At 37.0% G+C, this 25660-nt stretch overlaps 2 protein-coding genes across 2 annotated transcripts in view; both read left to right on the top strand.

The window, feature by feature from the left end:
- The window catches only part of FUT9 (fucosyltransferase 9), a 109782-nt gene extending 89703 nt beyond the window's left edge, over positions 1 to 20079 (top strand). Inside the window, exon 2 of the mRNA XM_031611209.2 lies at positions 18756 to 20079. Coding sequence (XP_031467069.2) covers positions 18756 to 19843 — 1088 coding nt within the window. The 3' untranslated portion in view covers positions 19844 to 20079. The remainder of the gene's footprint in view (positions 1 to 18755) is intronic.
- The window catches only part of LOC149919106 (uncharacterized), a 278061-nt gene that overhangs the window by 122252 nt on the left and 130149 nt on the right, over positions 1 to 25660 (top strand). The gene's annotated exons all lie outside the window — the stretch shown is intronic.

Below are 25660 nucleotides of genomic sequence, written 5' to 3'. Positions count from 1 at the left end.
ATGTTGAAATGACAGTGACAGTGTTAGTTGAGCTGTGGGAATGACATTCAAATACTGGGTTTTATACTCTTTGTTAACAATGGATATATACCTTCAGACTCATGACACACGGTAGCAAGCATCTATTAGAATATTACAGAGAAAGTGGGACTTACTTTGCAGGGAGTGACAACAGCTTTCGAAGATGCAAAGCAAGAGGGAATGTGCTGATGACCGAGGACCAGGAAAACCCAAATTTGCAGAATATCCTTTTGCACTGAAGTACTGAAAGTATTTCAGTTGTCTTTTCTCAACCCTCCATTTGGAATCACTGCTTAGGAGGCTTTTCCATTAACATCAGTAGAAAGAGGGCAAAGAATTGCCTTCATGATATCATTTATTTATTAAGCCTCCCTTGCTTTACTGTATCTAAATGATTTACTCATCTGCAGCTAAAGCAAGAATGACTTCAGTCTCCTATGTTCAATTCTGTATTAGCTTTCTTTATCATTATTTATCATTTGTTTATTATGCTGCTTTATGTGGCATTATGCACGATCGGTTTGGAGTATGTAGATCTTGATGGCTTACTGGTCATATCTGGACTGTGGCCAAACAGTAATTCCCAACTGGTAAGGCTGTTAACGTGTTAAATGTGAGGCATGGCATGCAGCTTCAGTAAACAAGAGTACAGGACCCTTGCTGGATGGATGTTGAGACAGTACAGGGCTCTGAAACTGGCATATGGAGAACATGGGAAATAGTGACTTGGAGACTCAGTGTGGTATTAGTTGCTATCAGTGCTGTCACCTGCATCCAAAATCTTCCAGAAGGCTTTAGGAGCAGAGTGGGGAGGGAAGTGGGGCTGGAAGCAGACAGAGAGGAACACAGTTGGGAAAACATAAGGCCTCTCATTCCAAATGAGGCATTTACATAGTCATATACACATAGCCTGCAGTCATAGGTCCAGAAAATGTATGCAAAACACCACTGTTATAACTAAATTCATGGGATTCTAACTTATGCTGATTAATCGGACTGAGGTTTCACCTGAAAGCATCAGTGATTTGGGTTCAGACATTTTTAATTTGGAGTGTCTGCTGCTGGGGGAACAAGGAATAACTCTGGTAATGAGTAATAAGCAGAGTGAGGCTGGTGTGGAATGCATGTAAGATTAAGTAAGAAGTGTGCAGGAAGTGTCAGGGAAGTAATAAATACTGTATCATGTCTCCTTGAAAGTCACAGTAGCTCTTTTAATTAGGTACACACTTGTATGTGTGAAATTCATTCTGCACAGAAAATAACACAGAAAGCTCATGGTTCTTCATGTCTGTATGTAATACAAAATATCCTTAGCAAAGAAATACTGCTATCAACAGTCTCTATTATGCGAGCATGGAGGTCCTGTCTTTCCTGAGCAGAGTCCTAAAGCTTCCAGTTTCTTATCTAGGAGGTTAGATAATCAAAATATTTTCTCTCCCTCATTGGAGTATACTACCAGAAAGAAAAGCTTTCCTCCTGATCTTGTCATGGGTCTTTATTCCAGCACTTTCTATTTATGAGGTAATTATTGTTCGATTAACACGTTATACCCTACCAAGAACACTCAAAATTCTGTTGATTAGCCTTAAAATACACTGAAAATGCACAGAAAACATTAAAAGCTAAGTGAAGTATTAAGACAAAAAGGTGACAAAGGCAGTACTATTAGTACTGTTCAGTTAGTTGTTAGGATATTGCTGGAGCCAGATTCTCATATTTGATGCTAATTCTGAGATACAGAAAGACTGCGAGTTTGCCACAAACACATACAGATTGAAACAGGGTGAAAGGAATGAAATTAAAAAAGAGAGAGATTTTAGATGAGGATGCTACAGGTTCAAGCTCTTTGAGGTGGATAGTTCAAATTACCCTTGCATAAAAAATTTAGGGACAACTGGGAAGCAAGGTACCCCTCTGGGTGTCTGCTGCCTTAGCTACATTGCTGGACTGCCTCCTGATAGAAGCTAGTTCTCCCTCAGGCTATATCTGCATCAGGGTGAGATGCACTTCTGCCCTTGCTTTTCTTTAGGTGTCCCAGTTGTACAGATCAGGAGATAATGCTGTTGTCATGTCCCATCCTGACATCATGCAACAATGTGTACATGCCCTTCAGATATCACATAGGATGAGATATCCTTCAGTGATTAAAGGTATTGTGGATTGATAGTTAGAACAATTTCTTGTCCTCTATAAATTTTTATGATGCTGAAAATGTTCTCACTTTTATCAGGGAAAAATTGACATCTTTCAAACCATTCCCTACCTAATAAGCTCTGCTGAAGTTAAAGAATATATGGGCTTTCCTGAAATTTTTTTCATAAGTTGCCAAAAAGTATCCTTGAGAGGGCGTTAACAAAATTGATGTTCTCAGGAAAGGTTTTGTTTTTACTCAGTGATAATGCTCAAAAAACCTCACAATTTATTTAATATTTTGTGATCGTGTATCCATGAACCTACATAGAAAAAAGCATAGTTTATTCCCAATGCATCAGCATCCAAAAACATTTCTGAAGTAATGCATGGGAAGAGAATTTAATTCTCCTTGTCCAATGAAAACAGGAAAGTCATTTTATGAGTAGGAAGTGAATTTTTTTGTTTACAGTTAACTGTCCACTAAATCTCAGTTTGCCCTACACTAATAGAGAACAACAGCTTACACAGTGCAGGAATTTGTAAAAGAAATAAAACTTACTTCTGTATTTTAAGAAGTTTTAACAGTGGAAACATCTATATTGTTTTTAGGTTTTGTAAATCAAGATATTCCAAATCTAAATTCTGCGCTACATTTGCCTCAACACTATCTCTTTTATGTAATTTCCCTTATATATTGCAGTTAAATAAAGTAGTGATGTAAAATCCCAATGGAAAAATAAATCTAGCTAGAGCAATCATACTATCAACGCTTCAGCTCTGTAGAACTCCGTCTTGCTTCCTTGCACAAAATGACAATTTAAAGTATCTTTCCAGAAGTCTCCTGGGAGATTATCATACTTTATTCTCCATTCAAAAAAAAAAAAAAAAAAAAAAAAAATTCTTTGCAAACCTATTAGAACTTCCTGGTGAAATGCTTACAGTTCACTTCAGCATAATAGGGTAGTTTCAGAGTGGCTGAAAAGTAATTTGTTTCATTTTATTTTTATCAGCAAGTAAAGGTCATCTATCCGAAACCAGTTTTTTTTCCCGATGCACACATTTCATTTGTTATCATCTTAAATAACACAGAAACACAATCAAATTCCAATATTTATCAATCATACATGAGTTCTGTTAAGTGATCTTTTACCTTTTGTTTAAATACTTACACCACGGGCACTGAATGAATGCTTGCTTGACATTCAAAATGTATTTCAAAACAGGAAGACTTCCTCTAAGCTGTACGTACATTTCTAAATGTTTCATGAGTTCCTATTATGTTGAAAATACGTTTTAAAAATATATTATTTGTAATCTGGAAAATGTCTTTTCCACACGGATATACCTCTGAAAATCCAAAGTAGCTCAATTTTTAAAAGCACTTTTTCTCTGATGGGTAAATATAGCATTTCTCCTGTTGTATTTAGTGTTAGTAACATGTCATTGAGAGCTCACCAAGAGCTACAAAGCTACAAACAGTCATAGAAAGAGCTCACAGACATGCTAAATGTGCTACTAGATCTCTAGGCATATAGCTATGCGAGGTTATTTCTGACTCCTTAGCAAATATACCAGGTCTTGGCACATTTTACTGCTGAGACAGAAAAAAAAATAAAAAAATAAAAAATCAACCACAGTTACTTGTGACTTCGTTGCTGTGCTAGTTGCCTGCATTAGATTTGCTTGGGAGCCATACTGCAATTCTGAAACACAGAGGGATTCCAGTCTCTCTCTCCTTACTAGTGTTGGTTCAGTTCTTAGAGAGATTTAGGTGTGCACAAACTAATTTCTTTTCAAAAGAGAAGTATTCAGAGGCTTTGTTTCAAAATTACTCCAGAGCTTTGTGAGTGTATTCAGATCCAAACCAATGTGCAGGCATGATGTGGATCCTCCAGAGCTCCCACCAGAGCCTGAAATGGTTCTCAAGCTTTGTAAAGGGACTCCTTTTTTATAATGGGCTCTGTATGTTTTCCTGACAACTGCTAGCAGCAACTATAGTTTCAGTATCTGCTGTTTCTTCTCCATCCAAGAAATAAAATAATGAATTCACTTTAAATGCATGCTCAAAAGGATTGACATAAGGTAGAAATGACTCACAGATAGAGTCATTTTACCTCTGGTTTCTATTGAATGTTTCTAGCTTCTAATAATTTGAAACTAGTCTTTTGTTTGTTTGTTTTGTTCTAGTTGTTCTAATTTAAAGGAAGCAAAATTAATTCATTAAGTATATTACATATGGTGTATTTATTTACTGTGTAGCACACATTAGCTGCCAACTGCTGATTATCCCAGAATGAACACCAAAGCAGGAGTTAAAAAATCTCTTGTCTTCACAGATTTTCCTACAACATCTTCCTTGTTCCATCTGGGCTAAACTTTCTCTAGTGGTAAATCAGTCTGCAGAAGCTCTGCAAAAGAAATCCTCTCTCTTGCTGAACATCCTATGATAGAAGCTTGTCAATAAGAGAATGAAGATGCACCAAAGTTGAAATCTCCTAAAGGTACAGTTTCCCAGCCAGGCACCTGGACTCAGAAGTGTTAAAGAAGTAAAGCAGCTGCATGCACTCAGGTCATCTTTCTCTTATTCTCATATAGAACAAAAGAACCTCTATGTGTACAGAAAGTTGAAGCACAATAAATTCAAACATATCCTGCTTACACTTTAACCTTCCCTTTTTGCATTGTAGAGCACAATTCTATAACAATAAGTATCAAAGCCAGGTGCCAAGGTGTCAGGCATGACATAAGAACCTGAACAGAATAACTCATAAAATGAACAGAAGTTATGTAGGAAATAAATAAACAAACAAATAATTTTTTTTTTCTGAAACATTTGAAGAGCTTATTCTAAAATGTCCTTAGAAATATTTTTCATTTGGCTCATTTAAAAAAACCTTTTGTATAAGCAGCTAAAGTCAATCCACTAGAGACAGCTGGTTGTAAATAGTTGTAATATTTATTATATTTATGATTCAAAACCTGAAAGAGCAGTAAACTTGAAAGATATTCACTAGCAATTAAAATGAAGCTGATAATCACTGCTGTCATGCTGAAAATGCAAAAATGGGCAGAGTAGAAATGAAAAATAAAATGGATTTTAAGAATTCTGTATCTTCAAGGTTTTCTATTCATATTAGCTACCCAGTATACACCTTGTTTGCATATAAGGAACAATTCTTGAGTAAATCCACCCTACTGGCATGTCATGGACACATATATCAGCATCCTTGTATGAGCAACTGCCTTCTCTTCCTTGCTGTATTTTTTCCAAAAGCCTAAAGGAAACTTCAGATCTCCAGATATATTACAGAAGTCTCATGCTTTAAATGATTTTCAGGATTGCAGGATTCAGCCTTCTGCTGTGCATCTTTCTAAGTGAACTGTTTGAGATCAATGCTCTCTTTCACGTCCTCATTGATAAAACGGTTAAAGCATAAGAAAGAAAAAGATTTTATTTCTTATATACAATAACCCCATCTTCATTTTTACCCTCCTCTTTCTACCTATCCCTCCCTGCTTGGCACCTCACTGAATTCAATGCTCTGTTTCTCTCCCAATAGGTGTCCGTGTGGCAGTAGTAGCTGCTCCATTGCCATCCACACCTGCTCAGTATCCACTGCTTCTGCCTACATCCACCAGTTTGGGCAGTAGTTTCATAAGCAGACACACGTGTGTATACACTTACATACATATAAAGATATGGACGCAGACTAAAAAGCAGAATTGATATGACACATTTCAGTGAATCTAAAAAATGTGTTTCAAATATCACATAAATGTTGTATATATGTGTATATATTTATATTTATAATGCATTGCAAGTATGAAAACTGAGACACTTTGAATACATGATTAAATTTCTTTAGCTTACAGATCATGGATGCATGTGTGTCTGTGTAGGAGAGTGTTCATTATTTATAACTTGCTCCGGAGTTTAGGTTCCCTGAGCATGACTTACATCTGCCTTGCTGTTTCTTGAGTTGCCATAGGTTTTTTATTTCTAAATTGTCTTTATTCACAAAAGAATAGCTTTTGTTCTCTTGTTCTCACCTCTCACATGTTGCTACATTCAGCTGAAGGAACAAAACACTAACCATTCTGAAATTAACAGAAGGCTTGCCATTGTTCATGTGAGCAAGATTTCATCTCTGATATCTCTTGTCTTTCAAGAAATCTAACTTTGCTGACAGATTTTATACTTTAGTTCTGAAAAGACTTCTGCATTTTTTTACTATATAGATCAAGAGGTCATTGGCTTAAACCTGACTATACCTTCCATTTTCCACTACTAACGTAGAGCTGTAGAGCTCTGAAACAATGATCTATGCCAGTGGTATCTGATCTGAATTAATGTGTTATGACTAGTTTCGTGTGACATTTGTTTGAAGGAAAATATTCTATCCCACGGATGCAACTGTTTTGATGTAAATTAAAATCATCTTTGTCACATATCATAAAAACTTTATGGTATTATGTTAATCACTTTGTCTTACTTGGACTTCATTTTCACCCCTCCTTTACTCCCACTAAAGCAGTTTCAGTAATAGTTTTCTAACTGTGGTGTGACTAGAATGTTTATTAGAATGTCTAATGTTAATAAAAGCCCTTAAGAATATTTAAGGTATTTCAGAAGTATTGCTGCATCCAAAGCAGTGCTGTTTTTGCTTTAAATCTGCAGATTTAAAAGTACTTTACTGAAGGAGGAGAAATATCACATTTCATACTATAGAAGATGGGATAGAAAGCAATTAATTTGTAGGTTAACTCAAATTTAATTTCACTTAACTGAACAAAAGTTAAAGTGATGGATGAGTCAGGAAGTTCTCCTTGTCCTCTGTCCTGTGGGAAATGCTTGTTAGGGCACCAGCAGGCTCTCACTGTCATGGCAAAACTGTACTGTCCTTCATCCTATTTGTATGCTGGGCAGTAATACCAATATTTCCTAATACCATTTTTATTGCTTTTGATTTCACTCTCTCATGAAAGATTACAGTATAAGAATCCCATTTACTTCCATTTAATTTGGACGGGAGGGACACGTCTTGGTAATTTAATCTTTGTTTTGTTTGATGTCTAGCCTGCATCTGACCTGACAGACCAAAGCCTGTACTGCACTCAAAATCAGCATTAGCATGTCTGGCTGTTAACTGTCAGCCTCGGGATAGGAACCCAAAAGTTTCCTTAGGGTATCTAGGATGTCCACTGATTGAAAGAATTTACTTAGGCCTCTAAGTATGGAGACACACAGGACAAGAAATGGAAGAGACGGCCCAGAACATGAGCCTCCCTCCATCTCTCTCTAAGGCACATCTAGTGCTCTTCAGAAATGGGTTCTCCTCCTTGGGTTTTACAGCTAGGAATCTTCCCTTGTTGTCAGAGTGATCAGTCCTATCCTTTATGAAGAAATTAGGGTATTACACCTTTTAAGTCTAGCCAGAGGAGAATGGCAAAAACAATTATTCAGAATACGGTCTTTTTTTTTTGTGATCTTTCCAAAAGAGGAGATTCAAATAATCTCTGCCACCCCCTCCCACAGTGTTCCCCATTATAAAACTGCAACTGCACAGGGAAGGAGCAGGCAGACTCCATGCTCTACTGCTGCAGATGCACCCTGGGCATAAATCATTAGGGAGTCAATAGGCAAGAGACAGAAAGAGGTCAAGGGAAAAGAGTAGTGTCTGGATTAGCAGCTAGGGCACCAATAGGGAGGAAAGGATTCTTTCCACCTAATTGTAAAGCTTTTCACACATTTTAAAATCAACTGCCACTGCCATTGAGGAGCTGGGAAATTTTTAAGGCAAGTGAAATATCTAGGTCCAAATCACTTCAGACTCAAGTAGGTTTTGTATCCCTCATCCAAGGTTGTAGCTCCAAATGCTGCATAAAGGGACTGCATCCTATGCCTGTTCCTTTAGAAACAGAGAAGCATAAGCAGATGCTACCACTGCATTTGAGATGGAATCTGCTGCTGTAGGTGCAGCCATGAAGTCCTTTGCAGGACTGAGAGCTAGGAAAATTGCTGGTTTATCAATGTGAGTGTCCACATCCCTATGAAGAATGAGCCCCTCCTGGGCATATGCTAGCACCAGTCTGCTGAGTGCACAGAAGGCTGAAAGGCAGAGAGCCAGGGGGAGTTAAAGCATGACTAGCATTGAGAAAAAAAAAATGAGCAGAGGCATTCAGGGTTGCAGTATCAAAGTCAGACACCGGTGTTTCCCCTGAGCCCTATTAGTAGTGCCTGTTTCTGGTCTGGGGCTCTTTAGGACTGGGAATAGACTAACCAAGCATGGGGTTAGGTCCCTCTTATCGTCCTTGTCATCAAATTAGTCTTATCATCCTTGCTAAGCTGTGCTAACTGCAGGGAGTCACACATTGTTTGTAAAAGCAACTGCTTGCCATCATCTTTCTTTACAGCAGCATCCTCAAAGCAGAGGAGTACGGAATTAAGCAGAGCGCTGCTGTCCTCATGCCTAGCTCCTTTTCTTTTTTTTTTTTTCATTTTTTCCATTTCCATTCCATTTCTTTCTTTCTCCTTGCATATCCTCCAAAATATCACAGTGAAGATTCTTTAAAAAGCTGCTTTCTGAGCAAGATGGCTATAAAAAGGTTTCCTCATGTATCAGAAACAAATGAAATCTTTTTCTTTTGCCTGCTTAAATGCTTCTTTCTAATATGTACAGCAGGGTTGTAGCAGAGAAAAAGTATGGGCTACAAACCTTAAGATGGTAAAAAGATTGCCTAGCAAATTCTATTTTCAAGGTATAGTAAATAATTTTATATTAACTCGCTACTGTAGTGGTAAAAAGGACATGAATTCATTATGGAATTTTTGCTCTATTAACAATAGAATATTGTATGACAGTAAAATTCAGTAACTGAACATCAGAATGGACTGCTTTAACTTATTCTGCAGATACTTGCTTTTTTGACAGCATAGAAAAAGGAAATAGAAAGCAAGAAAATAGCAAGTCCCGCCGCAAGTTTCTTGAGTCCTTCCAAATTAAACACGAGCTCCGTACAAACTATCAGTCTGTTTTGTAACAATTTACTGTCAACAGACGGTGCAGAATATTCTTCCTTCCTATATTCTAAGCTTGAGAGTTGCTCTCAGAGGCATCAGTCCATCTGTTCACCTGGGCAATAAGTAGTAGCAAGAAAACATCTTAGAACATGTAGGTGTTGGTAACTGCTGTAGGATTTTTTCCAGACTGTAATTCCTTCAAATTCATTCATCTTATGTATTTGTCGTTTTTTTACTGGAGGATTACTTATTTTTCCTATATAAAATGTCTTTTCAGTGACTTTTTGTTAAGCTTTGTATTTCTCAGCTTGTTAGACTAGTAGTTCCAGCTCGCTGCTCTTCCTTTTGTTGTGCACACAAAGGCAGACTCCAAGAAATTAACCGCTGGTTTCTTTCAGCTGAGGTTTTGTTTTCTGTGCAGTTTGAGAGGTTTGGTGTTGTTATTTTTGCTGGTTTTGCAGTATATACTGTATCAATCATTTTCCAATATATACTATCTAAAATAATTCTATTTAAAATATGTTTTCATTCTTGCTGTTCAGTGTTTTGCTGTTTAGATTCTGCAAGATTACATTTTTATTTCTGTTTATGTGTGTGTGCACATTTATGAATGATCTTAAAGTACTTATAAACTTATTATGAACAACTTTTTATTTAATTTGTGGATCTTCCTCTTTCTTTCTGTGGATGAGTAGGAAGTCACTTGGATTCTTTTTTTTTTTTTTTTAAAGTTTCCTTTTTAAATTTTTTTCATTACCAAACCTGGCTAATGTTCATAGCAACTTAGTAACTTGTTTGTTACAGCAAACTATTTAATAGTCCGATTTTTATGATTACCTCCCATCTTACACCTACCAGACTCTTTTTTTTAAATAGTTAATACCTAACCAATACAAGTCACCTTGAAAATGTAGTTCGTGGTGTGCAAGGGACAATGATTTTTGCCATTCTTCTGGTTTTCCAATTGTCCATCAATTTTGTGCTAAGGTACTTGCACTTACAAGTTCTCACTTAGCTGAAGTGCATTTTTCCCAGACAGAAAATAAGCAATGATTGTTTTTGGCACTCATAATCTTAAGATATGAAGGGTTTGTATTTTATATACACAGACTTTCACCAGAAGCTTTGAGTAACGCATTCTCTTTTAAGAAAACAAGAGCAGAGTGGGACTTAGCTCAAGGTGCAGAACTTCGATAAGGACTCTTGGCCACTGTGAGTCCTGTTGACCAACACTTGGTTACTTCTTTGTTCAGGATAGTCACTTCGGTTGGATGGATTTCTAAAAGAATAGCTGTCCTTTCACCCTATGAAGGGCAAAAAGAAGTCTTACCTGCAGAGAATATGGCCATATTAAAAAGGAGGGGGAAAAAAGGCCTAGAAATTAACAGCTCTCTTCTTCATTTTCCTTTTGACTGTCCAAGTAAATGCCATTCTCCCTTTCAGTCACAGAGCTGTTTACAGTGAATGTGAGAACTTCAGTTTCTCACTTTACTCTTTAGGGTAGTCTCTGTCTGGCAAATAACATCTATAGCAATATAGGCTTTGCAAATTGAAGCAAGACCATTGACTTACATCCTCCCCCCCAAAAAACAAAAAGTGGGGACATCAGTACAGATCCCAAACCCAGAGGTATGATGAGTTTCTGAAGAAAAATGTGGTAGGCAGACAGAGTACTGAATCGTTAAGAAGAAACCAAATTATGAGGATTTTATGCAATGCTTTAGAGGGTTCTCAGGCTTTCTTTCTAGACTCAGAACTGTCTCAAGAGTTTTGCCACTGGCAGGATCCTCCAGATCAACGCAGTTGTATCTACAAAAAGAGCAGCATTAAATCCCAATTAAAATATTCAAGCTTGCCTATGCAGCAACATTCAACAGTGTGAGTGCTGTACACAGCCTCTAATCGAATCTACACAAACTGCTGTTCCTTAGAGCTCCGTAAGCCTCTCTTTGCCACAAAAGTAATGCCCCCTAATAAGTGTTCACTATTTTAAGCAGGTGTCTTCCACCCTTTGCTGACTCTGCCTTGTCTGCTTTGCCAACAAAAATATTTATATTTTTTTCCATTGTTCTAGGGAAATATATACTAGGAAATCAACTAGAAGTAATTGTGATGCTAGGATGTGGAGTTTAGCATACATGCGCAGCAAAGCCTAAGATTCTTCTTTTGCTACTTTATGCCCCATCTCTGGTTTAACTCATACCATTTTCATAGCTAGTTAACTAGGGCTTACTGGTGGGCTGGTGGCCATCAGAAATGCATAGCCTGTTTAGATATGTTCTATGTTTTATAGTTGAGTGCGGTTTTACAAGCTGGCCACAAAGCTACTGAACAGATCTTTCCTCAGTTCTGACATAGTCGGAGAGAACAGCAGTTTGCTGTCCCCATAGAAAATTGAAAGAAACCACCTTTTGCACTTCAGGATCTGCTTTTCTTTGTACAGCTTCATTTGATCCAGAGCATTTTCAGTGCTTTTGAAAGAAGATTGGATTTTGCTGTACAGCTAGGATGAGTTTTATCTTCAGGAAGACAAGGTGCTTTCCTGGGGAGGTAGATAAAGCTGGTGAAGAACATTCTTTTCTGTGATCAGCACAGTATAGAAAGCCACCACTCCTTTCAGAGAACATTATAAGTTGTAAACTAGCTTTGATGTGGACTTGTCAATGTGGAGTTAGCTCTGCATGTTATCAAGTCTGACGATGTTGCTGAATTTTAGTAAAGCTTTGCATGGGCAAATTTTCCAGTTGTGACAGTGACAGAACCAGTGTAGTCAGACCTTAGGGTTCATGAGTAGAAAGTGATACAGCGTGAAGCAGAGTTCTGATGCTAATATTGTATTTGGCTGGAAAATATTTCCTGCAGATAGGGTTTTCATGTAATTCTTCTTCTTCGTTTTTTTTCTTTTTCCGAGGCAGAAGAGGATTGAAGGAAAGTCACTCCAGTATGCCAGTATGGGCATCAGTGCTATATCCACTCTTCTCTGTTATTAAGAGACCGTGCACAGCTGGCTGATGCCTTCTGCTGTGCAATCAGATTGCAGAGAGGAACCACTGAACTGGTGCTTCAGCAGCTGGGGATTGACAGCACATGAGTGCTGCCGGGAGGAGGAGAAGATGGATGACAATCAGGGGAAGGCTGGAGGCTGCAGAACCATTGCAGCACACTGTGCACTGCACAGCAACATGGATGGTGGAGCTGAGAGTTGGCTATTTCTCACCAAGGCCAAAGGGGATGAGATATAGAGATTCAGAGATTTGCAAAATAGCAGCAGTACCCAGCCAGAAACTGACAGGAATCTTTATGTTTTACCTTTAAAGACAGGGAATAATTTTTTGTTGTCCACACAATTTTTCAGTTTCTCTTACTTTTTCACTGTGTGAAGTACTGCTCTTCCATAGCCTTCAAGAAAAGCTTCAAGATGGAAGATTTTTTTACTCAATTTATTCAGCAATTTTCTGCAGTTGTAGGTTACCAAGTTGTGTTTTCATTAGGTACATTTTACAACAACCTATGTTTAATATGATCACTGAGCTGGAAGGAATCAAGGGAGGTCATCTAACCCAGCCTCAGAACCTGAAGGCGGAGTCTAATCTCATTGCTGAAGGATGCATGTCTAACTTGTACTTAACATTCTACAGTTGCAGCTTCAGCACCATCCCTAAACTAGCCCATCTTAATTAAGCTCTTACATCATTTTTTTAAGCTGTTCATAACAAAAAATGCCACTGTTGTATAGAACCATTCTACATTGTTCTCAAAGTGCAAACGCAGAACTAGAATCTAAGGAACTGAACAAATAACTTGAAAACAAAGTAGGTGGAGAGGGGAAGAAAAAGAATGTTGCAGACAATAGAATAAAAATACACAGCCTGAGATTAGCAGCTCATTCAACTCTCAGCCTAAAAGTAACTGTATGCAGCTCAGCTGTGTTTTTTCATATTAGGCAGTTTTCAAAAATCTGCAGGGAAAGCATGAAAAGGCATGGTAGCAAGCCCATGTTTAAATAGTAGGGAAAAATGTCTACCATTCCAGTTGCTAAAAATGAAGTATAACTGGGAACAGTAAGAGTTAATTCCATCAAAAAGAAGCATTCTCCAGTCTCAGAGAACTGAACTAAAAACAGCTTGGAGCACCCGGAGATAAGAAATTACACTCACGCTATCCTAAGGCATTAAGTTTTCATTTTATACTGCAGGTGAAAAATTCCAGCTATCTGGAAGTGTGGTCTAAGAGGACACTGCTCCTCGCATAAATGTAGATATGCAGTGGCTGGGACTGGTACAATATGCCAGAGGACAGGTACAGCAATTTCAAAGAGTGTTCTTTCCAACAACGTTTGCTTGCATGTGATCCTTATCTGTTCACACTGCATTCAATGTCCTTTTAATATTTCCAGAGTATCTCTGTAGATACTATCTCCTGCTAGAAAGGCCTCTGTCACCTCTGTTTGCCCCAGTGTCCTTCTGCTTCTCACTTTAAATAAATCTCCTGTGCCACAGATGCCCAATCTGATCCCCAGAGTGATCCTCCAAGGATATCTTGAGATTTTGAAGTATTTATTCTTGAGCTCTCCTGAGACAAGGTGCTGATAAGAATTAGCCCTGAATATTTCAGAATTCTAAGTAAGGAAAGAGAAGTGACAAGTTATCTTTATTCATTAATCAGTGCCCATGATTTCAGAAATAACACTGTCCCTTTGTTCCAGCTTAATTTTAAAATACTGTCCTTAGTATCTCTCTGCACTCTTGGAAATAATTCATTCCTGCACACCTCCAAATCCTCCAGAATGTCATTTTAGCTCATCTAGGAGATTTGCAGGGACTGCCTGTGCTGACAGTCAGTGTTTTTTTTTCATGGACACAGCGGCAAGCTTTTTTGGATTGAAAAATCAGAGGACTACACCGCTAATCCTTTGGAATATCTCAGTACTAGACTAGTTATGACAGTTATACCTCTGCAAGTAGTCGCATATTTTGGGCTACTGGCAAAACTTTGAGGGTATACCACTGAGGGTGATGTAAAGATATGCCATGAAAACAGGCACTGGCATAATTGACCAGAAATGCTACCTTTCTTCTCCCTGCTATAGTTAGCATAATCGGAAAAAAAATATATGTCTATCCTTTCCTGGGATAATTAAGAAGTCATTATTGTAAAGGAGCCATGATAAAATAGGTCCTATAAAATTGCATTTCATTTCTTTGCAAACATAGTGCATTCATACAATATTTTGCAAGCCTTGTGTGGTGTACTTAGGGTTAATGCTGCTAATACCCTGCCCACTATCCCTGTGGTTTTGTTGCTACCACATGGAGTTGCTTGGTGATGGAATGCCAAAGTCTGCACTTAAAAGGAAGCCTTCCTAAGTTTTCTGCTGAGGAAAATAGCCTTACACTACTATGCTTTCAAATAGGAAAAAGGCACCTAGAAAATTCTTGTTATACCACAACACTTGGAAATGTAGTTTATAATAAAACTATCAAAGATATTGCATTCTTTCATTTGGCAGTAGTCTCAGTAAACACATTTATTTGACAAGTTTTCTTTTCAGAGGCTGCCATGACAGAAATTGATGGGGGAGGGGATCTGGAAAAAGGAAATGTGTGCTTCTGTGGTGGAAAGAAAGCCATGAAAGAGGAAGGGTGAACTAAGGTTACTTGGCTGGATGTATTGCAGTGAATGTCTCCACATACTGTCTGTCACCTTTATAGTGAGAAAGAAGCAGAGCAAGAGATCAGCAGCTATCTTGAGCACAAAAGGGAAGAAGAAAATCTTAAATTGAAAGATGCACTTTGAAGAACACTGTGAAAAAAATATCTTCCACAAATTTTAGTGGGCAAATTAAACAAAAAATCAGCCTATATATCCTAGCATTACAGACAAGCTACTTCTCAAGAAAATGCAATTTGCTAACAAGTGTTTGCCACATGCCTTCACTGTGCTGCTGTCTGTGTTTAGGACAAAGAGTCCCAAAAGCCATGAAGGCAGTCTGTTCCTCAGTCTGTTTTACAGAGGACAAAAGTTACTGTTTCTGAGGTTAGTACTTCATTCTGAAAAATGACTGCTATTCCATGTGTACATCTCAAAAGTCATTGCTGGAGTCACCACAAAATCTTGTCAGCTCCTTTAGGTATAGGCAAATAATACTGCTAGAAGTATTCTCTCTTTTGCTTCCTTGCAGCCTCTCATTCCAGGTTGTAATGTGTCTTACTTTTTGCAACACTTTTCCAGTATTCCATTAGAAGTAGCTTCATAGTGAAGTATGCCAACAACACCTAAGTAAACCTGTTTAATGCTGCAAGATGCTAATATCAGCCTTCTGGATACAGAAGTAGTTTATCCTCACATTGTCACTACAATTCAAAGACACAAGTACTACACAGTGGACACCTAATTTCATGCAGAGAACAGAATAAATAATATTTGACTATTTCCTGCAAAGCAAGAACTGTCATGTATTTATGCAGTGTTTTTCATTAGTTAGCAGATGAGCTTAGTTTAAAATAATCCCTGCCACAGAGCATCAGAGAGCTTTTAACTGGAGGGTGACTACAGAACAAGACAGAAGATTAAGGTACTTTTCTGATTTCCCAGCAATTTTAGTATTCAGAAAATCATCAGTTTCTGTGAATAGACACCTTCCTCAAGCTATTCTTGAACTTAACTCACAGTAGCTCTTAAGTGAAAAAATATACCTATTCTGCATGCTAGTTCCAATAGAAGAGAAACTAAGAATGGCCTTATGAAGATTGGTTCAGCCCCTTGTTTTTAACTCAAGTTTCATCTCTTTGAGCTGTTTGACCCAAATCCCTTACTCGTTAGAGAACATGCTCCAATTTTATTCATAGAAAAGCAGGAAAACAATCTTCTGTTCTCATGGGTCAGGTCATAAACTTATCTCTAGATGTATTTCCAGCAAAAATCAACATAAGCTGAAGAAAAGCCTATGTGATGTATCTGCAGAACCACAAACTGAACTTGAACTGATGAGATTAAATGAAAAAGTCATGGACACAACAATTCTTCCCATCTTCTCCTTTCAAGATGGCTTTACTAAAAGCATAGAGGTCTTGCTAACCTCTATCCATAAGAAGCAGATTGAGATGACAGGCATATTCAACCCCAATATTTTAAATGACTGTACTGGGTGCCTATGTCCAGTTGATGGCAGGTGGCTGCTCAGGTCCACTGTGCAGAAAGATCAAGGCTGCTGTATACCAAATACAGCTGGTTTCAGTTGGGTCCTACAGTCCCACTGCGGGGCATGGCTGGATGCAGCAGTGGAGATGGCATATGCTGGAATAAGCGGAAAGTGTGAGGAGGAAGTTGTGACACAAGAGCCGTTACGAACTGAACACAACCCCCTGTTATCCAGCTCTCCTGCACTGCTTGGAGGGAAGGCAGAAGTGGGAATGAAAGAGTGAAGATGAACCTGAGAGAAGGGGCCAAGGGGTAGAAGTGTTTGAATTTTTGTATGTTTCTTACTATCCGCATCTATTTTAATTGGTGATAAATTACATTCATTATCCCCTAAGTGAGTCTGCCTATGACGGTAATTGGTAAGTGATCTTTCTGCCCTTATCTCAATGAGTCTTTCCATCTTAATTCCTGCCAACCCCCTCTCCTGGCCCTGTCCTGCTGAGGAGAGAGAGTGAGAGAGCATCTGGGGGCCAGGAGCAAGTGGCAGTAAGCCAAGGTTAACCCACCACGATATGTACAACCAGAATTAGGACTATCTGACTTTCCAAAATAAGGAAGAAAGTGTGGCAAATTATTTTTTCCTCAAAATATAATGTTAGTATAGAACTTAGTAGGACATCTAATTTTTGTCCCTTTCCTCAATAATGAATGTGAAAATGCATTTTGTTGTACTGTGTTGCTACACTCACACATCAGCTTTCACACTCACAAAGCAGTACATGTATGTTGCATTAATAGACCTCTGAATCACATTCTATTGTGTCTTTGTGCTGAATGTAATTGTTTATCTCACACGTTAAATGAGATGAGCTGACTTAAAAGAATTTCTGCTTTCCGTCAGTGATTTCTTTTTTACTTTATTTTATATATATATATAATATTTTATATATATTTTATATATATATTTAGGAGTGGAACTTATATATATATATTATTTATTTAATTATTTATTTTTTGTGCAGCTAACTAGGAAAGATAACAAAAATCAAAAGCACTGAGAAATATGCAGGAAAAGAAAGCCAGACAAATTGAAATGCACAATTATTTTTTTACAGTATGCCAACAAATACAGTACACTTCTTTTTGGTATCTAACTTCTGTTCCTTTTTAAGTCACAGCACTTTTCACATGGGTAACTGCTTTATTTTTAGAACACTTTTGTGTTCTAGGGCTACATTCAGGAGTAGAGGTTAGCCATAAGCAATCTCTAACTAGAGATTGGCCAACTTCTATGCTCTTTATTGAATCACTAGAACCATGTGGAAGACAAGTGTTGTGAAGAGATTTATCAGTTCTCTCAAGAAGAAACAATCAGAAAGGACAAAGCAATCTGTATGAACTTCTCACTCTTTTCTTCCCTATAGAAAAAGAAAAGGTGCCTCACAAAGAAGCAGTGTATCTGTACTTGTCTTAAATTTTAACAAAGGACTGTGGCATAAAAACATAATTAAAAGCTTTAAGGATACTTGATTGTTCATTTTTCTTTGTATGGGGACCATATAAGGCTGACTACGAGAACAGGAGAGCTGAGAACCTGTATTACTACTTTCCTTCCCTATCTGTTTTAGGACTCCCAAGGAAAAAGTAAGAATGTTCATCAGTCACAAGCTAGTTTTTTAACAGTTTTATTAATCCCAGAAATAAAGTTGTTATTTCTTTCCTCTAAAGCTATATCCTGTATATTCACACAAGTATATATGGACCAAAACTGCAGCATATTAGCCCTTACCCATACACAAGGAAAGAATCAAAGTGTAATTTTGTGCATCTGAAACTCTTGGCCTAAGTTCTAATTAAAAACACTTAAGATATGTGTTGATATACATCAAGCATGACATACCTTAAAACTCTACTTTCAATTTATATGTTAGCTTCTCATGTGAATAAGATAAATATGAATATGGCATTATCTAACACTTTTCCGTGAATGCTGCACAAGAACTCATACACCTATAGAATAATAAGTTCAGAGAATTATAGAATGATTTGAGTTGGAACCTTTAGAAATCATCTTCTTCCAAGCCCTCTGCTATTAACAGGGACATCTTCCACTATACTGGATCACACTGTTCAAAGCCCTATCCAGCATGAGTATAAGCACTTATAGGGATAGGGCATCCCTTTTTTACTTAAAAGTTTCTGAAGTTACAGATCAGAAATATTGAAGTTTGTCCATTTTGATGTCTGATGTCTGGGCTGTTAGGGTAATTTGGTTAGGTTGTGGTTGGATTCAATGATCTTTAAGGTCTTTTCCAATCTGAGCAATTCTATGATTCTATGATTCTATCATTCTATGTCTGATTGCTTTAAGAGGAAATATATATGTACTTGAAAAACCTGATGTTGTTTTCTCTCTTTGTCTTCCTCTCTTTTTCCTCAGAACAAATTATGACATCAACATCTAAAGGAATTTTCCGGCCATTTTTGATTGTCTTCATTGTTCTTGGTTGTTTCATGGCATTTATACTAATTTATATTAAACCAACAAGCAGTTGGATCTCTACTCCTGTGGAATCAGCCAGCTCAGTTTTGAAAATGAAGAGCTTCTTTTCTTCCAAAACTGATAATTTTAATGAAACTATTATTTTGGTTTGGCTTTGGCCATTTGGCCAGACATTCGATCTAACATCTTGCCAAACAATGTTCAACATCCACGGGTGCCATCTGACTATTGACCGCTCATTATATAACAAGTCCCACGCAGTTCTTATTCATCACAGGGACATTAACTGGGATCTGACTAATTTACCTCAGCAAGCCAGGCCACCATTCCAGAAATGGATTTGGATGAACTTGGAATCTCCAACTCATACTCCACAAAAGAGTGGCATTGAACACCTCTTTAACCTAACCCTGACTTACCGGCGTGATTCAGATATTCAGGTGCCTTATGGCTCCATGATGGTTGGTACAGGCTCCTTTACATACGAAGTGCCAAGTAAAGAAAACTTGGTTTGTTGGGTTGTAAGTAACTGGAACCCTGAGCATGCTCGAGTCAAGTATTACAATGAGCTTAGCAAATACATTGAAATCCATACCTACGGGCAAGCCTTTGGAGACTACGTTAACGATAAAAACTTAATTCCAACTATCTCCAGTTGCAAATTCTACCTTTCATTTGAAAATTCAATCCACAAAGATTACATTACTGAGAAACTTTACAATGCTCTTCTGGCTGGATCAGTACCAGTTGTACTGGGCCCTTCCAGAGAAAACTACGAGAATTACATTCCAGCAGACTCTTTTATCCATGTGGAAGATTTTCTATCCCCAAGAGATCTGGCAGAATACCTTCTGATGCTTGACAAAAATAACAAGATGTACCTTAGTTACTTCAACTGGAAGAAGGATTTCTCAGTGCATCTTCCTAAATTCTGGGAATCGCATGCATGTCTTGCTTGTGATCATGTGAAAAGACACCAGGAATACAAGTCGATTGGAAATTTAGAAAAATGGTTTTGGAACTAACTTGTGTGTGTGTGTATGTATGCACTTTTTTGAAGAAACTAATGGATCTGTAGTCTATGTGGAGAGTAAAGGAATAAGGAAAAAAGAAGGATGAACCTCACAGAACCTTACATCAAGGTTTATCAGCCATCCTCTCTTGGCTATCCTATTTATATTTTGTAAGAGATTTTAAGAATTATGAGCAGCAGTCATCAATACTCAGTTTTAAATTATAATGTACATACTGATTATGTGCACTGAAGAACATATGATTGTTTACTATAATTTTTAAACAAGATTTTTCACATTTTCTGTGGAGTATGTCTCAGTCTTACACATAAATTGACATTTTAAACTTTTTTTTTTTTAACGTTTTATTCACTGTTTAATCTATTTGCAAAATGAGAACACAACTCCTAAATGCCATAAAGAATTTTAAAAGGATAATTTCCTCTACTGATCAGAAATATGTGTAATATTTAATTAAAAAAAAAAAAGAGAGAGAGAGAAAGAAAAGAAACAGAAATAGTATCTACAATTATTTCAGTGTGATAAACTGCACCCCTTATTAAGGATGCAGAATCTAGAAATACAGTTTTTAAAAAAGAATCACAGTAGCAGACAGTCTTTGTTTTTTTTTTTAAAAAAAAAAAAAAAAGTTTCTCAATAAACAACTCCTAGAGTTACTTTAGCAATATGTCAGTTCTTACCTTCTGAAGAAAAGCAAGATATTGAGAAAATAAATAATCTTAGTGACCAAATCCCTTATTCGTCCAATTTTTCAGTAAATTTAAATGTAGCGCATTCTTGAGTTTCCTTGTGTCTCAAGTACAGTTTATGTGAACCAGGGCTGTAATTGGTATTATACTGATGCAGAAGTAAACAGATTTTAATTTAGGTATTTGATTGAATCAGCCTCATGCACTGAATTCAGCTGGTAATAGTGATTGTTTAGAAATAGCTTGTTGAGAAATTCTAGAGATTTCTCTCATAATCCTTTTTATAATTGTGGTGTTTCTCTCCACTTCTATAAAGGTCTGTTGAATTTTATCAGTAGATGGATGACTTGCTGAGTGGCAAGTTTCTTTTCTGAAAGATATATGCTGAAAATCAGTAAATAAGTTACCATGCTGAAGTATTCAACCATTCAACTCATTAAGCTAATGAGTTTTGGTTTTTGAAACTATTTTATGTAACAGGTATAAACAAAAGCAATCTCAAGAACAGTAGAGGCTTTCAAAGGGAAATTCTTACGTGTTGAATTGCTCTGATAGCAAATACAAAAATGTGATGATTGTCATGATTGTTTAAAATATCTGTTTCTAATGTCTGTTATTTGATCTTATCACTATTTTTTTTTCATCAGCTAAGACTTAAATACTGTATTGCTATGTATTGTCATACGTACAAGGTTTGTTTAATGACATGGACATACAGATATATCTGGGTAGCAACTGAAAGCCAATCAGCTTGGTTTTTTTTCATGCCAAAATATTACAGATTGCTCTTACTAATGAGTTGCAGTCAGCTGCAGAATCATATGTCTGCTTTTTTGATATGTTTAAAACCATACTAGCTATGTTCACTCTTTTCTTTAAACTACAGAAAGGGTTGTAAAAGAAATTTGAAATAAATGTTAAAAGTTACAAATTCACTGGTAAACATCACACAGTAAACTAGTACATTATTCCAATAGTTAACAAGTGAATATTGACTTTAAACTTTTAAGAGTAAGTAAAATGAAATGATGTGTAAAAATGTTGAAGGATGAAGGTGCATTTTCATTTACTGTGAACAAATATACGCTCTGCTTCTAAAGTAAGGCCTGGTAAAAGAAACTATTAAAAAAATCAAAAGATGAAAAGATTGTAAAAGTTAGTGAAAAACTTCAGCTTATGTGATATAGAAGACCTTATTCAAGCAACATAATTGATCAAACATATAAAATTAAACCTGAATACAACAACTCTGATGAAGGGATTAAGGGATAAGCAATGATAAAATTTAGCAAAAAATAACGTGATCTGTGAGATACTTGTTTTAACTCAGGCTGGAATACAAACATGGGAGGCTGTAAGAGAAATACAGTTAAACTTCTAAACTGAGAAACTCCTCTGGAAACAGAAAAACTTGTGTTCCTCCCTATGGCTTCAAAAGCTGTTTTCTGATCCAGGTATTTATTTATTTTGTTTATTGCTGTCTTTAAAAGCTTATTTACAAAATACGTGAGCCTTCCAGAGTCACTAGCATTCCAGAAGGAAACAAGGTGATTTTACCTTACAAATTCATGCAATAGAAGGAAACACAGTCTTCTGCAAAAAAGTGCTGACAATATATGTAATGTGAATTGCATTTATGTCATTTTGAAGGCAAGTGGCTACACGAACAAAACCTTTCTATTTCTTCATACCTTTTGTTTTCAGGAGGGTTGTGAAGTTCTCAGCTGCTGAAAATGCCATTGCTGTGGCTAGGTAACCTGATCTTCTTGATGATGGAATTCAGATTTTTTATTTTTTTTTTTGCACTGACCTCACTAGAAGTATATTCACCCTTTTGTGAACATCTACAGTCCTTTACTTCATTCCTCACACCAGACAGCAGGAGTTGTACTGTGTGTTACAAGGTCTTATTCAGATGAGATTAATTCCTTAGCTTGAAGATTCAGCATATCATCTCTTAATTAAATAGTGAGCACAATAATGAAATGACTAAAAATGTTACTCGTTACAATGAAAATCTATTGGTATTGTGGTTTAACCTAGCAGGCAGATAACCACCACACAGTTGTTCCCTCATTACCCTCTAAGTGAGATGGGAGAGACAATCAGAATAAAAGGTGAAACTCATGGGTTGAGATACAGTTTGCACAACGCAATTGCTCACTGCTTGCCAACCAACACCCAAGTAGTCCTTAAGCCCAGTGCCACTCTCAGCCAACTCCCCCAGTTTTATTGTTCATCACAGTGTCATATGGTATGGAATACTCCTTTGTACAGTTTGGATAAGTTGTCCTGATTCTGTCCCATCTCAGTTTCTTGTGACACCTGCCTACTCGCTCTCAGGGCACTACAAGCAGTTGAAAAGTTCTTGACTTATTATAAGAACTACTCATCATGAACAAAATAATCAGAATTTCAGAATCATCAGAATTCATTCTTCATTAGTCTGGGTGATTTTTATTGTAATCCCATTAAAATGGCATATAGCATCCAGAAGCATGAGAAGTTGAAATGTCCTCGATTCAGCACAAGAAATGCTCAGCTACAACTAAGACATTCTCATCCTAAATCCAATCCACAGCACTGTACTAACTGTTAGAAAGAAAATTATCCCTGCTGAATCCAGGGCAGATGTATACACTGGAAAGTTTTGAAATATATGCTAAGTGTTAAGACTGTAAATAATGTTGACCTTTGTGAGCACTGGATCCAGTCAGTCTGGAAATTCTTGAGCTGAGTTCTAAAGTATGTGAAAGCTTTTTGCTGGAAATGGAAACAGAGTACTTCATAGAAACTCCACTCAAGTTTGTATATGTTGCCTTCAGAATGCACTGGTCAAATTGTTTCAAAGATTAATAAGACGAGAGAAATCTATTTTACATTGAAGTGACAAAGAATCATTATTAAATCCTAAGCTATAAACAAGGCTCTAATGCTACAGTGACATTCCTGAAGCATGTTGACTGTATTTAAGTGAGCATCTTCTATGCTCCTTACTGAATCCATGTCTCTACCCCATAATTAGTCTTGCTACTCCAAGCTGAAAATTCTTTGAACTACTTTTGGCTTAGTGTTAATTCATTCAACTTAGTCCCCACTCTTCTCATTCAGAACACAGCACATGCCGCCATTGCCTCATGCCATCTACTCAGCAGAGCACCTCTCCTGCTGCTGTGAGTGCACTTGGGTGTGAGAAACAGAGCCGAGAGGAGATGAGATAGCATTTAGACAACTGACCTAGGAAGAAAGCAAAAAATCTGGTCACGTCTGCATCCAATTAATTCAGACTGAGAGTGTCCTAGAGGGATCAGTATAAACCATACACGATTTTCCTCTTGGAGGAAAACATTTTGTTCGGACTCTGTGAGTGAACAGGCATGTGTGCAAATTGGTAACAAGGTGACAACAGTCTAGGAGAGACAGAGGGCATCAATGTGTCTGTGCAGGCTAAGAAGGAAGCTTCTGACCTATTTAAATCAGTCACTTTTCAGTTAATCAAAGTCAGTTAGTCAAATTTTCAGGTGCTTCCTTAGTGAAAACCAGTATGCTACAAAAAAGAGTCCAGGTGATTATCTGACAGTTGATGGGCTTTCTAATTAATACTGGCTAACAATTCCATTATGGTTTCAGGTTTTTTTTTTTGTTGTTTGTTTGTTTTCCTAACATACACAATTTTTAAGTGTTAGACTTCAATCGATATAATTCATACAGAACAGATGTTTCAGTTTTAACTTTCACTCCTTGCTCAAGGAAACCTCCCACTGGAGTCAGCAGCTGCTTTGGAAGATTCCCATATGGTAATACAGGATTGAGTGTAGAGTGGAATGGCTGGAGTAAAAACTTCTTATTCATGAATGGTTTCCTTTTAATATTTGAATAATTACTTCTAGTGCTGTAGACTACCTTCAGAGCAACAATCATACTGGTTAGATATGTTCATTAATATTACAGAAGTGCCAATAAGTTGATGTAATAAACCATGCAATAGTAATTTTAATTCATGCCACAAATACTATCAAGTGATACAGATAATAAAACCATAAACTCATGAGAAATAATGAAGCCTAGAGACATCATCCTGTGGTTTCCATACTGGAAAAAATCCATTAATTACTCTATCAGAAAGGTAATTAATTGAGAATCTTTTATGTCATCATATTCTCCATGCAATTAACTGAAACCAAGAGTTTCTGTGCAGTGAATAGTTCAGTGATTTGGTCGTGTAGCAGACAGTCTTTCACCTCCAGGTTAATAGCCTAAATTATGAGTAGGTTGATGCAGGCAGTTATTTGGAAAACTCTAGCAGAAGATACTGTTATCTCAGTAGGGTTTCTCATTCCTCCTTTCAGTCAAGGAGCCAAAGAACTAAAGTGATACTCATTTGACATCTTTGTGCATTTCTCAGCATGCAGACAGGATGGCCCAGGATGCTCTTAGTCCTGCAGCCAGCACCATGCCTGCTTATGATTGCACAGAAGTCTCTGCTGTCCTCAAGAACATTGGCTTTTGAAGCATTGTGCCTGTCTGGACAAATGAAGTATTCATACCTGGAAGAACTCTTCATTAACATTCCTAAGTAAATACTTAATAAGAAAATCATCTAATCATTGCAAATTGCAGAAAAAGCAATTGTTGCTTAGTCTTTATATGAATTACTCCAATGAAAAATAGGCTTTGAAGAAATCTTATCCCCTTGACTTGATACCAGTTTGGATTGATATAGAAGGACATGCATGATTGCAAAATTTGAACGATATACCATACATCAAGGCTTACATATATGAAATTGGGATAAATTTGCTATATATAACTAACCACTTCAGTAGTCACCAGATGAAAATGCTCCAATCAATTCTTTTCTTTATAGCGTGGTATAAAAAGCCAATCTCATAAATGCTGTTTGGCAAATAATTTAACCCTAAACTCTAAATTTTCCTTTTCTATTTTCTTTTGTAATGCATATGTTAGACAAGATTTAAAAGTATGGAAAGTTAACTCCCTTGCTGCAAGTTAATGTTTTAAAGATACAAAGAAGAAATTGAAGACAATAAAGTGAGAAGATTTTCCATCTACACAAAATCCTAATGTGCCAACCGTTTCCAGTGAATGACAAAAGCAG

This window comes from Phasianus colchicus, chromosome 2 (genome assembly GCF_987193195.1).
Source record: "Phasianus colchicus chromosome 2, bPhaCol1.hap1.1, whole genome shotgun sequence".
NCBI lineage: Eukaryota > Metazoa > Chordata > Aves > Galliformes > Phasianidae > Phasianus > Phasianus colchicus.
Note: the sequence above shows the minus strand (reverse complement) of the source record. Positions and strands in the feature narration are given on the sequence as shown.